The sequence below is a fragment of the Ovis aries genome, chromosome 18 (genome assembly GCF_016772045.2).
Source record: "Ovis aries strain OAR_USU_Benz2616 breed Rambouillet chromosome 18, ARS-UI_Ramb_v3.0, whole genome shotgun sequence".
Lineage (NCBI taxonomy): Eukaryota > Metazoa > Chordata > Mammalia > Artiodactyla > Bovidae > Ovis > Ovis aries.
In genome coordinates this window covers 39,815,514-39,833,076 of record NC_056071.1, presented here as the reverse complement: position 1 = coordinate 39,833,076, position 17,563 = coordinate 39,815,514, and the positions used below count along the sequence as shown (strand labels likewise).

The window sequence follows — 17,563 nt, the reverse complement described above, 5'->3', positions numbered from 1 at the left end:
CATTTTCTCATATATTTTCCTGTCTAAATGCTGCCACAGCCCATGGCATTAGATGATCTTAGAACCTAAAACAATAAATAAATGTGTTTTAAACAAGTGCTAGCCTACAGATTTGACAAATTATATTGCACAAAACCCAAAGAACTTATGGCTATTATGAAAATGCCTTCCATCTTTAACCAAACCAAGTAAACACAGAGCTTGCAAAAGGATTCACACCACTGAAAACAGGTACTTTTTTTTTGAAACCTTAATTTTCAAAACACAAGTAGAGGTGGATTCTAGAACTGAAAACTAAGAGCTTCCAAATTTTAAAAATAAAATATCAAATAGATAGATTGTACATCCTTAGGAAAGAAAGCAAGAGTGTGTAGGATACAGCATAAATTCATTAAGAACAATCACTATTTTAAATAATAATATGGTATCTATCAAATAGTATAGTAGGAGTCTATCATAACTACAATACTTGTTAAATCTTAATTTCTTCAAAATATATGAAAAACTCTTCCACAATACATTCAGGTCAAAGTGGGGGGAAAAAACTAAGCTAATAACACTATATAGTTGGATCTATAGCTGGTTATACAACTACAGAACTGCTGTATCCAGGAATATGGCTTTGAGTCAAGACACAGGATCTCTAGTGAAAGTCACAGAACTCTGTACCTGACCCTTTTCATTTCAAAATGTCATTGGTTTCAATGGAATTAAGTAATTTTAAGGTACATATATGCCCCAAGTTTAGATTAATATCTGAGAAAAAAACACTTTACAGATCTTAGGGAGGAGGTGCAAGATGGAGTAGGGAATTAAGAGGTACAACCTACTATTATAAAATCAATAAGCTACAAGGATATACTGTACAACACAAGGATTATATCCAGTATTTTATAATTGTAAATGGAATATAACCTTTAAAAATTGTGAACTATTTTTGTATACCTGGAACTTACATAATACTGTACATCAGCTACACTTCAACTTGAAAAAATGCAGAAATCTGAGTCAAAAGCTTAAAAAAAATACATGAATATATACAAGATCTTAATAGTGAGGAACGATGTCAAAACTAACAAAATGAAATATAATAAGGATAGTTTTTTTCTTAATCAACTGCAAAAAGGATAAATTGAGTAAGATCTGAATTAAGCCATTCCTATTAAAATGACTTAAAATTTTAAGTGATGCAACAAAACTTGGTAGATTTATGACGTCAAACTAATAATACAAGTTGCCTCTGTTGAACTGGAAGGAGGAGAGCTACCTTTTTACATTATTATACTGAAATTTTTTTAGTAATAAAAAGTTTCTTTTGAAAAAAATTGGGAATACCTGTTAATCAGTCCTGGATGGTACCTCTTACATTTCTAGTGGGACTTCTTTTATGGGTTCTGAAAGCAGCATTTCAGTCACAATGAAATCTATAATCAATTTGAAAACTCCACCAAAAAAAAATTCTCTGTTCCAGTATATTAATATAAAGATCTAAAGATTAAATGTTTTAAATAATTAAAAGATGTTCAAATATTAGATCTATTTTGACTTTATAAATGCTGGAAAACCATTATGGTTAAATGAAAATAGGTCACAATAATGTAAACAATCTCATTGCAACTACTTAGCTCAATGTACACTGAAAAAGATTAGAGAAGAATGCAAATAAATTTAGTATTAAAAAACAAATAAATTTAGTATTAAACTTACTAAATGTTTTAAAAATAATAACAACAATCAAGCGTTGAGTACTTACTATGTAGGAGACAGGGGGCTAACTGGTTAACTTGTTTAATTTGCATGACCACCCTATGAAAAAGATTATCATCATTGCCACTTTACAGTTAAGTAAACTGAAGATCTGATGGGCAACCTGACTACCTTTTCCTCAGTTAAGGGTCAAGACCTGGCAACATATCTAGTTTTGCCTAACTCCAAAATCTAAGCCCTCAATCACTACCAACTCCTCATACTAAGGAACAAGCTATTAGAAATTAAATACTTTTTCAAGAACAAAACTATAACTTTAATATTGTGCACTTGCCAGTTGGCCTAAAGTTCTACTCAGAATGAGAATATCTTGTAATACCTGCTGTAGTAGACTTTCCAACTCCACCCTTTCCAGAAGCCACAACTATAACTTGTTTAACACCTTCTATCGGTTTCTGCTTTGGAAGTCCTCGAGACATGATTTGTGATCTTCTTTGTTTAAGGGTCTCACTCTCAGCGCCAGAGAACTTGAGAAGAAGAAGAAAAAACAGTTTTAAAATAAGCTATCTCCATTATTACATTTGCAATTAACAGGTCTTTTCTTTTCTACTTTGATTCTGCTTATCTCCATTAGTTAGGCCTTTAGTGTTATTTACAAATAGCCGTTGATCACAACTGCAGAGACACATTGTTTAAGTTGAAATTTATTTGCCAGGCGTTAAAAATAGCAAGTAAATAATTTCCCTCTTTACGGAGCTAAATCCCCCACGTGTTTTCCTTCTCTTTAACCTATTTTCTAAATAAACTTAACACTAAGAAAGCACGTGCAAGTCACACATCCATGTTCTAACCGTCTATTTCACCCCTCTATGCCTCGCCCTGGTCCTACTGGGGGCCTGCCTGGAAAGTGGGCACATCCAGACAACTGGGGTCTCACTGAGCAGGGGAGGGGGCCCAAGAGGGACTGAAGTGGGTCCTTGGCAAGAGGCAATTGCAGAGCACCTGCAGCCCTGGCGCCCCAGCATCTCCGACCCGCCCGCCTCCACCTGCCCTGCAGCAACACGGACCTGGCGCCGACAAATCAGTAGTCGGCTTCCCCCAAGTGGGACACAGGCCCCGCCACAGCCCCGAAGCGACACTCCGCCAAACACCAGCAAACGCAGCCAAACCCCCATGACGCGGAATGCTGTCTGAAGCCCAATCCGGAAACCGTCGCGTCTGGCGCGGGGTGATGACGTCCCGTAGCAACGCTCCGCTTCCATTCCCTAGCGATTAGGCTCTGGGTTTCTTTAGCCCAGAAACATACGTTGTCGTGGTCTCATGTGTAGCCAGGTACAAACATTTTGTAGCCTTTTACCAACTCTTGAAATATTTTCACGTATATCCTCTAATTTGCTTCTCACAGAAGTTCTGGAGTAGGTAGGAGGCTCTTAATACGATCCTCTTTTCGTAGATAAGAAAACTGAGACTTAGAAAGTTTAGAAAACTGACCCGATTAAGAAGTGGGGAGTGGTGGAGGTTAAAAATGTCACCTGGTGTTCTCACAGCGCAGAATATAGTCACTTAAACACTGCCACTATTAAGGATTCTTTTTTTTTCTCCTGAGTGATCTATAGTAATAGTCTCTTTTGTGTTGGTTTTTACTGCTGTGTGCTTATAATTCTATGAAAGAGAAGTCAGGGTGCTTTGCTAGGCTCCGAAAAGTTTAGCTAAATCAAAAAACAGATCTAATGAAACAAATTTAACTCAAGAAAGAACTTGAGTGAGACAAAGTTTGAAAGAGGAAATGGAATTTATCCTGGTAGAAGGAAGGATGTATCCATACATTCAAAGCAGATGAGAGTGAAGGAAATCACTTTAGGAAAGAAAGCTGGAAAGCTGATACAGAGACCCCCAAAAAGGATCATTTAGGGTGTAGGGTGATTTATCCTCACATATACCCCATATTTTCTATGGTTGAGTTTTGTTTCATTTGCTTTCTATCTGTAGAAAGTTTACTGTATAATCATTCAGTTTATTTTACTCTGATCTTTAATTTCCTTAGTTTTAATGCAGCTGTAGCATAGCAACCTCAAAGAATTATTCTAAGAATTATATCAGATATTACCAGGAAAAAAAATCCATTCAATTTAGAAGGTGCAGAAAAAAATTCAATTCCTTGCTTTTTCTTCCCCAGTCTCAAACTTTGTTAGTTCATTCAGTCTTCTTTATCTTACATTAAGTTTACACTCCTAGGTTACTGTTCTATATCACTTTCTTATTTTATTATTTTGTGATATGTTTTTATGGTTAATTTTCTCAATTTTTAAATTTATATCTGCTCAACTTTTATAAATTATAAGCCAAAAGAATATACTTAAGGAGAAATAGCTGTCAGAATAATTCATTTATTAAACAAGAAATGCTGAATATCTGTTTCTCTCCAGGTAACTTTGTAAGTTCTTCCAGACCTCTCCCAGATTCATTCATTTAACAAATATTTATAGAGCAACAAATAAGGGTTTTCAAATCTAAACTATACTTCATCTTTCCACTCAAGGACTTTACGATCCAGTGCAAGAGACAGAATAAGTTAACACACAATTACAGCATGGTTTGATAAGCATAAGAGAAAATCACTGAGTGATACGAAAGTGTAAAGGAGGAGTACCAAATCCAATCAGGAAAGGCTTCTGAACAGGGTAACATCTAAGTCGAATCCTGACTATGGGTGATGTGTAGGAGTCTGTGGGATAATGACTACAGGGTTGTTGTGCAGAGGAGAGAAATGAATTGTTATGAACTGCAAATAATCTGTGTGGCTTGAGGATAGACTGTGAGGTACAGGACCGAAAGAGATGAGGCTAGAGGTTGGTAAGGTAAAGGCTGCCCAGATCATAAAAGGTTTTATACATCCTGTGAAGAAATTTGGACTTTATCTTGAGGGAACCTTATAAGGACTTTAAGCAGGAAAGTAGAATGATCAAACATAACAAATCTGTTGCGTTTTAGAAATACCACTGTGACTGCCAGGCAGAAAAAGAATTGGAGAGGCCAGATCAGAGGCAGGGAGATGGCAGGTTACTGCAGTAATCCAAAAGAGATGTTGAAAGCTTGACTTAACATCTCTAAATTTCACTTTTGCTTATCTACAAAATAGATAATACTCATTTGTAGTTGTTTTGAGATTGAATTTAAAATAATGTACATAGAATACCTATCACATAGTACAATATTCAATGAATATTAGCTACTGTGATGCTTATTGGTGGTATAGAATTAATAATTTGGGCAACTACATAAATGGTACTGACTCTCTCTGAAAAAAAAACATGAGGAAGAAAACTGAGACCAATCTATAGAATGAATGAATGGTTAATTTGATTTATCTTTCCTCAGACTGGGCTTCCCTGGTGGCTCAGACAGTAGAATCTGTCTGCAATGCAGGAGACCGAGGCTCGATCCCAGGGTCAAGAAGATTCTCTGGAGAAGGGAATGGCAACCCACTCCAGTGTTCTTGCCTGGAGAATTCCAAGGACAGAGGAGCCTGGTGGGCTACAGCCCATGGGGTCATAAAAAGTCAGATGTGACTGAGTAGCTGACACATTCCTCAGATTAAGGGTATCAAGAGAGTAGTATAGCTGTCTATTATTTCTTCTTTAATAACCACTGCCACACAGACACATATACACCCATGGCCTCTTCTCAAAATAGTATTCTTGCTCAGCTCCTAAGAACTGCTAAGTGATTTGACCCATCGCCATGGTTACAAATTGGATTAAAGATTGACATACAATCAAAACTGGACCAATCATATTCTTTCCCCAGAGAACTTAAAACATGAGATATGCTACTCGATCTTAGTTTGCATTTGAACTGGTATGACAAAATGATCATTTTCTAGTTTGTACACAGAGAAATAGAAAAAGCCAATGCCAAGAAAGAAAAATAAAGCAGACAGTAAGAGATCATGTGTCCAGAGAAGGAAGGGAGGACAGCTGTACTGGTTCATAACAGTTTTCTGGTTCCTGCTTCTAGTCCACAATAAAGTTCAGCTATACTTTCTATCCTTCGGTCCATAAGATATACTTACATCTTCCAACAAATTGTCTTCTTGCCTTGGCCTAATTTGGGTGGGTTTCTGTGGATTTGTAACTATGGTGAGATAAATTTTATAATATTTATAGAGGACTTCCCCCTATAATTTCTTGTAGCTCATATAGCCCTTCCCCCTTTGGACAAACTATATGGCACTGTATGATGATACCTTGAGGTGTGCCGGTTGTTGAGTGAACGTGCCAAGCACAATGGTGACAAACACAGTGACAAAAGTAACAGCTAAGGGTAGCAAAATGTAAGTATGGCAAGAAGATGAATTCCTGATTATACAGTGAAGCTGCTATGCCAGTCCTGGCCTGTGTCTCTAGACCTCCTGTTGTATGAGATAATCAATTGTTTAAACCACTGTTGGTTAGGATTTCTTTTATCTGAAGCTAAAATTATCTGCGCTTATTACAGCTCCTAAGAAGGAACCCCATAAACTTTGACTACCTCTCCTCATTCACCTAAGATTGAGCCCCAGTGAGGAAGGGGAAAGAAAGAGCCTCAAATCAGTTAGAGGGATGTGAGAAGAACAGAATCAATGCCCGCATTCCCAGATAGAACTCAGCGTAGTGGTAGGGACTACAGAATAAAAATGGCTGAGTGTTGTGTTTAGGCAAACAATCTGAGGCAGCCTCATTGTATTTGCCTCCATAAAGAGCCACAGGAGTGGCTGAGAGAAAACTGATCTGTAAAGAGACCTTGGTGGTGGTTTAATCTCTCAGTCCTGTCTGACTCTTGCGACCCCATGGACTGTAGCCCACCAGGCCTTAAGATCAACTAAATAGACATTTCTCTAAAGAAGATACACCGATGGCCCATAAGCACATGAAAAGATACTCATCATAGTTAATTATTAGAGAAATGAAAATCAAAACAACAATGAGGTACCACCTAACATCAGTCAGAATGACCATCATTTAAAAGTCTGCAAATAACATATGCTGGAGAGGGTGTGGAGAAAAGGGAACCCTCCTACTCTGTTGGTGGGAATGTAAACTAGTACAGCCACTATGAAAAATAGCATGGAAGTTCCTCAAAAAACTAAAATCAGAGTTGCCATATAATTCAGCAATCCCACTCCTGGGCATATGCCCAGACAAAATCATAATTCAAAAAGACACATGCACCCCAACACATACAGCCGCTCTATCTACAGTAGCCAAGACATGGAAATACCTAAATGTCCACTGACAGATGAAAGGATAAAGAAGATATGGTAAACACACACACACACACACACACACACACACACACACACACACAGAGGAATATTACTCAGCCACTAAAAAGAATGAAATAATGACATCTGCAGCAACATGGATGGACCTAGAGATTACCATAGTAAGCAAAGTAAGTCAGAAAGAGAAAGACAAATATTTATATCATACTATATCACTTATATATGGACTCTAAAGTAGGACCCAAATGAACATATCTGTGAAACAAAAACAGACTCACAAATACTGATGTGTGGTTACCAAGGGGGAGGGGCCAAGGGAGGGAAGGTTTGGGAGTTTGGGATTAACAGATGCAAACCATCGTATACAGGATGGATAAACAAAAAGGTCCTACTGTATAGCACAGGGGACTATATTCAATATCCTGTGACAAACCATAATGGAAAAGACTATGAAAAAGAATGTGTGTGTGTGTGTGTGTGTGTGTGTGTGTGTGTGTGTGTAAAACTGAGTCAGCTTGCTGCACAGCAGAAATTAAACACAATGTTGTAAATCAACTATAATTCAATTAAAAATTTTCTTTAATAAAATACACATGCATGATCAGATGTGGATGACTCTTTGCGACCCCTTGGACTATAGTTGTCCAGGCTCCTGTTTCCTTTGGATTTCTCAGGCAGGAGTACTGGAGTGGGTTGCCATTTCCTACTCCAGGGTAACTTCCAACCCAGGGATCTTCTGCTATGTCTCCTGCGGCTCCTGCATTGGTAGGCAGATTCTTTACTACCTGGGAAGCCCCAAATAAAATCATAATGAAATACAGAAGAGAGAGAGAGCTTAAGGTAAAGAAAAATAGTAAGATGTGGTAATAATCTGCATAGTTAAGTATCTGGCATTTCAATGGATGCTGTAACGGACAGATAAAGACCACAAGACTTACATTCACATCGCCATGTGAATATCTGGACACTATGGCAAATAGATGGGGAAACAGTGGCTGACTTTATTTGGGGGAGCTCCAAAATCACTGCAGATGGTGATTGCAACCATGAAATTAAAAGACACTTACTCCTTGGAATCAAAGTTATGACCAACCTAGATAGCAGAGACATTACTTTGCCAACAAAGGTCCATCTAGTCAAGGCTATGGTTTTTCCAGTAGTCATGTATGGATCTGAGAGCTGGACTGTGAAGAAAGCTGAGTGCCGAAGAATTGATGCTTTTGAACTGTGGTGTTGGAGAAGACTCTTGAGAGTCCCTGGGACTGCAAGGAGATCCAACCAGTCCATTCTGAAGGAGATCAGCCCTGGGTGTTCATTGGAAGGACTGATGCTAAAGCTGAAACTCCAATACTTTGGCCACCTCATGCGAAGAGTTGACTCATTTATTGGAAAAGACTCTGATGCTGGGAGGGATTGGGGGCAGGAGGAGAAGGGGACGACAGAGGATGAGATAGCTGGATGGCATCAACAACTCGATGGACATGATTTTGAGTAAACTCCAGGAGTTGGTGATGGACAGGGAGGCCTGGCATGCTGTGATTCATGGGGTTGCAAAGAGTCGGACACGACTGAGCGACTGAACTGAACTGAACTGATACAGAAACTATACATATGGAGTCTGTGGTGGGGTCTTACTTATCAAGATTGTTTCTACCACTCTAAGAAAATTTAAGAAATATTGATCAAAACAAAGAGAATTATTTCATGCACATTCATGTCTCCTGTGCATATGGTAAATAGTATGTATTGTTTTCAAGAAAGGGAGTATCTGTACCTGCTAGATTACTCTCTCAAGATATATATATCCTCCGTAGGTGACCAAGAACTCACTGAAAGCTCAGCTACCCACACAAATAAGAAGCCTGCCTTATTTCCTGCCCATAAACCTCAGGTACTTCCTCAGGGTTGCACAACTTTGCTCAACTCACTAAAGAAGAGTAGGGTCTTGAGGACCGTTTCCATCCTCTGCTGAATAGTCTAAATAAAGCCCCCAAACTAGCGCTACTTCCTTCAGTTTAAGGTGACTGTCCCCAACTGAGTCTCTCATCCTGTTCAAAGGGCTCACCAAAATGAAAACCTCACCCCATCTATGGACTTGTCTAAATGACAGCCCCATTAACTGACCCTACTTTGCCTCATAGTGTGATTTGTTTCTAAATCTCTCTACTCACCACTAAGCATGAAACTGGCTTTTACCTATATCTAATACAAATGTTCACATTAAAATATACAGAGTAATTCTGCTTAAGAGAATAACTTCCCAGTGAGCCAGGCTCTCTGTAGGAAACCTGGTCTACAAAGTTTGTGGATTTTCCCGTATCAAAGACTTTGCTGGCCTTTCAGTACCTTAGCTCACATAAAGTTCTGTCAAAGAAGCTCCTCATTCTTATGTTTAAAAATTGCACAAAACAAATATATGTACAGGGTTTCCCCCGCTATCTGAAAGTAGACTGCTCCTATGAAACCATATGAAAGCTGAAATGGTGTAAGGCAAAAAAGCAATCACCTTAGGATACATCTTACTAATAGATGCATAAAATATTCATAAATTGAGACACAGCACCGATGCTCACAGAAATAGTTCAAGCTACAGTGACTTAGAAGGAAAGCTATGACAAACCCAGACAGCATATTAAAAGCAGAGAAATCACTTTGCCAACAAATGTCCGTATAGTCAAAGCCATGATTTTTCCAGTAGTCATATACAGATATGAGAGTTGGACCATAATGGAGAAGACTCTCGAGAGTCCCTTGGACAGCAAGGAGACCCAGCCAGTCCATCCTAAAGGAGACCAGTCCTGAGTGTTCATTAGAAAGACTGATGCTGAAGCTGAAGTTCCAATACTTTGGGCACCTGATATAGAGTCACTGGAAGAAAACCCTGATGCTGGGAAAGACTGAGGGCAGGAGGAGAAGGGGACGGCAGAGGATGAGATGATTAGATAACATTACTGACTCAGTGGACATGAATTTGAACACTCAGGGAGACGGTGAAAGCCAGGGAAGCCTGGCATGCTGCAGTCCACGGGGCTGCAAAGAATCGGACACAACTTAGCGACTGAGCTACAACCTCCAACAAACAACAACAGAAACGGTGACTTGATGCTGAGATGCTGCTTATAGTCCCTGGGGAAGGAGCTTGAGGTGCCAACTTGCTGCTCGGGGGGCACTGCCTCTATAGACACTTGCTGTAAAACAGAAGCTGAACGCTATTTTCACTTTTCACCTTTTTTTCATAAAGTAAAAATCCTCTTCAGATTTCATTTAGTGAAAATAGGTACTTAACATAGGTCCTTCATATAAACAAAGTAGCATAAAGCAAACTTTCGAAAAGAGGGGGAAATACCTGTATGTTCTTAGACTGGATAGGCTTCTGATAATGCCTCCAAATGACTAAAACTTCACCTCTAGAATGAGACAGGATGGGTTTCTAAATGCCAGTATACAAAGCTCGGTAAATCACGGGTGATTTGACATTTGAATTTCTGATTTATATGATTGAACTGAATCCTTGGGCAAAGGTCAAGGGCTCACATTATAACTGAATAGAGTCTCTTTTTAATGCTAAACCTTCAAAGAAGCTCCCACCCTGAAACAGAAGCCACACTATCAGAATTCAGAAAAAGTATTTTTCTCCTCAGGCAAATACTTGCTACACCCAAGGCCTTAGTATTCCCAGTCTTTTGCTTTTTTGTTTCATTTGCTCCAAGCATCAAACATGAATTTTTTCAGCAAAGTCCTTCCTACCCTTCAATTCTATACTAGAGATGAGAAGACGTAAGTTTCTATAAGACTTGGCTAAAACCTGACTTCACTCTGTATTCAAAAGAGAATTTTCCTGTGTACTTAAGGGAACGTTCCAAGGACAATGACAAAGCAGGGCCCTGTCAAAATACCAAACCTACACCTCAGCTAATAAAAAGGAGACACGTAGATGTTTGTCTGTTTGAGGCTGCTACCACAATATTAGAATGTCTTCTTTGATCATGTGGCTATATTATCTTAGTCTACCTGGCATGGTGGTACCCAATCCTGTCAATTCATTTCTTGACCTTTTCTATTTAGGATTTATGAACCATAGATATTATACATGATATGTCATAAATACTGTAGGTACAAAATTTATTCAGTCCTTTTATGTGAGTGAAGAACTCCAACCAAACCACTATAATCTCTCAAAATATATCTACAGTCTGATTTAGAGCAATAGAGCAGAAATACCAACATTAAGGGTTATAATATCAATTTGCTCATAGATAAACTGGCAAACTTAAAAATAGGAAATGTATCTTTGTCTTCAGCCTTCCACACAACTCTTAAGCTGCTGGAAGTGCTCCAGTTCATACCAACCAAACTTACAAGTACTATTTCCATTTTCCATGGCATTTCTTCTCCAGCTTAAAAATAAAAACAAAATAGGATTTTCCTGACTACCCATTCAGGCTAATGAACTTATTCTCAATCCTATTAGAGGCCATCCACTAACTATAACTCAACAATCCAAACACTACTGAAGTTATAATTACTAATCTCTCCCATCATAGGCTTTTGCAGTCTTTGTTAGTCTTCAAGTAGATAAAAATGTTTTCACACAGAAAATGATCATTTTGTGCATAATTGCTCTAAATTGTTTAATAGCTGGTGTTTTGACTTGTTAAGAATACAAAGAGCTCTCTTAATTACCTGATGAAGTTTTGTCAGTTACTCAGAGTCAACAACCTTATTACAGTAATGCCACAGTGACTCTCTTTTGATAATTTCTAATCATATCCAAGCATTACTATTTTATTTAACCTTATTTTACCTGCGGAGGAACATGTTGACATGTAGGGTTTCCCTGATGGCCAAGTGGTAAAGAACCTGCCTGCCATTGCAGGAGATACAGGAGATGTGGGTTTGATTCCTGAGTCAGGAAGATCCGCTGGAGGAGAGAAAAGCAACTCACTCCAATATTCTTGCCTGGAGAATCCCATGGACAGAGAAGCCTGGCGGCTACAATCCATGAGGTCACAAAGAGTCGGACACGGCTGAAGTGACTTGGCACTCACACATGCAAGCACATGCTGGCCTGTGCTGCTGAGAATGCCATTTTTAGTAGATATCGCTTATCAAAATAACAAAAGTAATATCATGTGCTGATAAAATAAACCATTTGTTGATAAAACTCATATATATGTGAGACTATTTTTCTCTAACATTTTTCTGAAGTACACCTCTTTACTTTCTTTTCAGGGTCTGACGAAGGCTATCTCATTTCATAGCTGACAGCGGTAGATAAAGAGCAGAACAGTGGAAGAAAAACTAATGTGCTTAGTAGTTCATACTTACCTGCTTGTGATACTGTATTGCTAACTAGAAAATTCTATGAAGTCACTCCCATCAATTCCTTCTGGATTATAGAATTAATTGAATACTATTTCTTCTTTTTTTGGCCATGTCATGTGACACGTGGCTCTTAGTTCCCTGGCCAGGGTTGAACCTGTGCCCCTCGCAGTGGTACTAACCACCGAACCTCCAGGGAATTCCCCTGAGCAAGATTTCTTAATGGGCATCTCTCTCGGTAGATTGTCATATGTCAAGCTAATCAGTTCTTTTCCAACTAAGATAGCCCAAATGATCCCTGTCTCCTGGCATTTACACCCTTGTGTAATCCCCTCCCCTTGGTGAGCAGGACACATAACTTGTGCTAGCCAATACAACAAAGGTGACAGGATGTCACTTCCGTGATTACATTAGGTAAGACTGTAACTTCTGGCTTTTTGGAGACCTCTTGGCTGGCTCTGGAGAAGCAGGCTGCCATGTTATAAGCTGCCTATGGAGAGGACCTTTTTGCAAGGAACGGCCGACAGCCAGAAAAGAACTGAGGTTCTCAGGAAAACAGGCTGGCAAGGAAATGAATTCTGCCAACAACCGTATAAGACTGAAAGTTCATCCTTACCAGTTGAGCTTTCAAATGAGACTCCAGCCCTGGCTGACCTCTTGATTGAAGCCTTGTGAGAGATCATGAAGCAAATAACTCAGTTACATCGTGCCCGGAATTCTGACCTACAGAAACTGTGAGATAGTAAATGTATTGTTTTAAGCCACTAAGTCCATGGTAATTGATTATGCTGCTGCTGCTGCTGCTGCTAAGTCGCTTCAGTCGTGTCCGACTCTGTGCGACCCCATAGATGGCAGCCCACCAGGCTCCCCCGTCCCTGGGATTCTCCAGGCAAGAACACTGGAGTGGGTTGCCATTTCCTTCTCCAATGCGTGAAAGTGAAGTCGCTCAGTTGTGTCCAACTAGTAGCGACCCCATGGACTGCAGCCTACCAAGCTGCTCAGTCCATGAGATTTTCTGAGGAGCTTGCAGCAATAGATAACTAATACTACTCAGTAACCCAGATATCAATGAGAATATAATCAAACTAGCATTTCTAATAGGCAATTTTTAATTGAAATATAGTTGACATAAAATGGCAATTTTTTTGCCATATGAAAAAAAATTTATATTTTGTTAAGAAATTAAATCCTTTGTGTATTTTGAACCTTTATAGAGAGTTAAATGTTATTATTTGAGTACTAACAATTTATTAAATTGTATATTAATTTTATCAAACCCTGTAAAATAATACTATATCATTAGATGTTAGAGAATAGGGATGTGGCAACAGTGAAGACTTTCTTTGCATCACAAACCAAGTTCTGTTTTTCTTAGCAACAACTGAACCTACTTTTAGTAACAACTGAACTTACTTCTTAGTGAAAGAAAAGCTAGACAGTACTACAGTTCTATAATTCTGCTCTCCTCTCAGTGATCAAACAGTCGTCTCTTCCGTTACATAAGAAATTAGAGTTGGAGCGCTATTTTCTGTCTACATTAGCAGTTCATTATCATTCTTCAGCAATGCAATTAATCTGGATACAAGTATGAAGAAGGTGATTTTTTGTACATAATCTATAAACTAAAAATAATGCAAACAAGAATTTTCCAATGACACTCTAAATAACAGTTAATTGCATAGTTGTAAATCAGCCCAGAATTGATAAAAGATGATTCAGTACATACGAAGCAATCAACTAAGCATGCTGCACACATACATAGGTTATCCACACCCCAGGGAACATATAATACATTGTGTTCACTAGAATCTTTGATACGGCAGACAACCCATGTCGACGTTGCAGAGAATTCTGCAGTATTTCTTCCTAAAACTATCCGCATAGAAACTCCTTAGGCCATAATCTGTACAACTTGTTATTTACTAAATCTTACATCTGAAAGATTCCAATGCATTTTCACACACATTATCCTCTTCAGGTTTCACAACTGCCATGAGGTTGTCAGTCAAGTTATTATTAATACCATTTCTAGATAAGGAAATACAGAGTCAGAGGTGTTAGTTTATTTGCTTTAGGTCAACTTGCTAAAAGCAAAGTGGAAATACAGGTCTCTCATTGCCTTTAAGGAATATTGTTGAAAAAACATTATTCCATTTTGACCAGCTATCATAGAAAAAGCAACCAGGCAAAACAGTACCACCTCTGCAAGAAGAAATCTGAATTCCTACTTAAGTGCTGAATTCAGTAAGTATTTTCCACATTTAACTTTCACATTTAGGCTTCATTAATGGCAAACCACTCCAGCGTTCTTGCCTGGAGAATCCCAGGGACGGGGGAGCCTGATGGGCTGCCATCTGTGGGGTCACACAGAGTCAGACACGACTGAAGCAACTTAGCAGCAGCAGCAGCTTTAGCTAAAAGTAATTTATTTTAGAAACCCATAAACATATTAATGGATAATATATTTAAATTTTCATTAAAATTTTTTTGTATCCAAATCACAATAGTTTATAATCTCCCACTCCAGAGGGCAGGCTACAGTCCATGGGGTCGCAAAGAGTTGGACACAACTGAGTGACGATCACTTGCTCTTTGTAATTCCATCAATCCTTGAAACCATGTGTCAAACCCTACTTCTTCCATAAAGCTTTCTCTGATAATTTAATCAAGTATTAATCTTTGCTTTCTTTAACTGTTGTTAATATTTTATTTAACAGAACATGAATTTAAGGTTCAATTTGATTGCATTCATTTTAAACAGTTAACAAAACTAGCCTGTTTCAGGTCTTTCTTATACAACCTGCTTTCAATCACAGTTCAGTATTGCTATAACACAGCCAGGTTTATTTAAAGAGAGGCACCATATTACTTCTATATGAATTCATAGTACTTTATCTTAGATTGTATCCAACTTGGAACATTATTACATATTACTTTTTACTATTTTCTGATTATGTCTTCTCTGACACAGGACTCTATGACATTTGAGGACCAGAGCCATAACATAATGATAATTTATATCATCTAGAAATAGCCCAGTGCTAGGAATTATAGCGGTTCAGGAATTACTTACTAGTTAGCTATTAGGACAGCAAAGCAAAGTGCAAATGTCAGTGCAGTAGAGAGGTTAGACCTGGAATATTGTCAGAACTCTGCTCCTAACTAGCTACTGTTCTTGAACAAATCATTTAATTCTACTTCTTTATATACAACATGAAGAAATTAAACTAAATAATCTGTAGATGTATCTTCCAAGTGTATACTGAATTAAGAATTGAAGAGAACAAAGTTGTGAAGCTTCACTTTTCCTAAAATGATGTTGAGAAAAACCAAGGGAAAATAGTTTAGAGATGCTACAGAGTAGAAAAATTTCAAGGGTTGTGGCCTTCTGTAAATAGGACATACATCAAAGAATAATATGTAGATTTTTCACATTTTACATTACTAGTTCATCTTGGAAGTACTTTCTATTCTTTCTTTTGGAACCTAGATTCTTAATTTTTAATGCTCCAGAGAGTCTGCAACTTTAACCCCAGGTTCTACAAGGAAATTCTTGTTCAAATTCCCTTCTGAGTAAACAATACAACATGGAAGACACAAAGACTATTACAGATTCTCTTCTGGCCTGGATCATAGAAGACCCTGTCGCCTTCATGACAAAGTCTTAAAATACATCAACCTATATAGATATCTATCCCTAAAAATGTCAAATTAAAAATATCAAACATTTCTTTTATCATCTCTCAGATCTGTAGATTTAACTAAATCCCAATTATAATCCCACCAATTACCAAGCTGACTCTAAAATTTATATGGAAATTCAAAGAATCTAAAATATCCGAAATAATCTTGAAAAAGAACAAAATTGAAGGACTTCTGACTTTAACATTTAAAACAAAACTACGGTAATCAAAACAGTATATTAAGAGTATGCTGCTGCTGCTGCTAAGTCACTTCAGTCATGTCCGACTCTGTGTGACCCCATAGACGGCAGCCCACCAGGCTCCCCAGTCCCGGGGATTCTCCAAGCAAGAACACTGGAGTGGGTTGCCATTTCCTTCTCCAATGTATGAAAGTAAAAAGTGAGAGTGAAGTCACTCAGTCATGTCCAACTCTTAGCGACTCCATGGACTGCAACCTACCAGGCTCCTCTGTCCGTGGGATTTTTCCAGGCAAGAGTACTGGAGTGGGTGCCATTGCCTTCTCCTATTAAGAGCATAAGACTCAGTAAATAGAGTAATGAAAGAGAAGAGAGAACAGAAAAGATACACACTTACACAGATTTTTGTTTTCAAAAAAGCACCAAAGTATCCAATTAGGAAAGTCTTTACCACAATGACAGTCGAAAAACCCTGACTCCCATCAAACACCATCAAGGTGGATGATAAACCTAGACATAAAAATTGTGATTTTGGAGTAAGCAAAAGTTTTTAGATGGTTCATACAACACAATAACTATTAAAGAAAAAATTGAAGAATTAAGCAATGATCAAAATTTAAAACTTCTGTTCATCAAAAGATACCATTAAAGAAAAGGAATAGGCAAGCCACAGATTGGGCTTCCAAGGTGGTGTTGTGGTAAAGAATTCACCTACCAATGCAGGAGGTGCAGAAAATTTGGGTTCAATCCCTGTGTTGGAAAGAGTCCCTGAAGTAGGAAATGGCAACCCACTCCAGTATTCTTGTCTTGAAAACTGCATGGACAGAGGAGCCTGGCAGGCTACAGTCCATGGTGTCTCAAAGAGTTGGAGGCAAGTGAGCATGCATACATGAGCCACAGATTAGGAAAAGATACTTACAAACTATGAAGCTAATGAGGACTGTTATCTAGAACTTGTCCAATATGTAGCCAATGTAGCTATTTCAATTTAAATTAAATATAATTAAAAATATACTTCTTCATTTGCACTAGTTGCCTTTCACAGTAAATATATTCCACTATGCAGAAAATTCTATGGGACAGCACTGGTCTAGAAAAGAAAAAAACCCACAAATGACAATAAAAAGACAATCCAAATGAAAAATAGAATAAATATTTGAAAATATGTTTCATAAAAGTGAAGATACATGGATAGCCAATAAGTGCATGAAAAAAAGACTAACATTATTAGTTAACAAAGAAATGCAAATTAAAATTACAATGGTATATAATTACAACACACCCACTAGAATGGTTAAAATGTAAAGGAATAACAAAACCAAACACTGACAAGGTTATGGGGTAACTAGAACTTTCTCACAGTATTGGTTGGAATTTAAAATGGTATAACC

General features: G+C 38.1%; 1 protein-coding gene across 1 annotated transcript in view; it reads right to left on the bottom strand.

Annotated features, from left to right (window-relative positions):
- NUBPL (NUBP iron-sulfur cluster assembly factor, mitochondrial) overlaps positions 1-2,899 on the bottom strand; it is a 229,892-nt gene extending 226,993 nt beyond the window's left edge. Inside the window, exons 1-2 of the mRNA XM_004017882.5 lie at positions 2,775-2,899; positions 2,087-2,234 (exon numbers count right to left, since the gene is read on the bottom strand). Coding sequence (XP_004017931.4) covers positions 2,087-2,234; positions 2,775-2,882 — 256 coding nt within the window. The 5' untranslated portion in view covers positions 2,883-2,899. The remainder of the gene's footprint in view (positions 1-2,086; positions 2,235-2,774) is intronic.
- Positions 2,900-17,563: the final 14,664 nt, after the last annotated feature.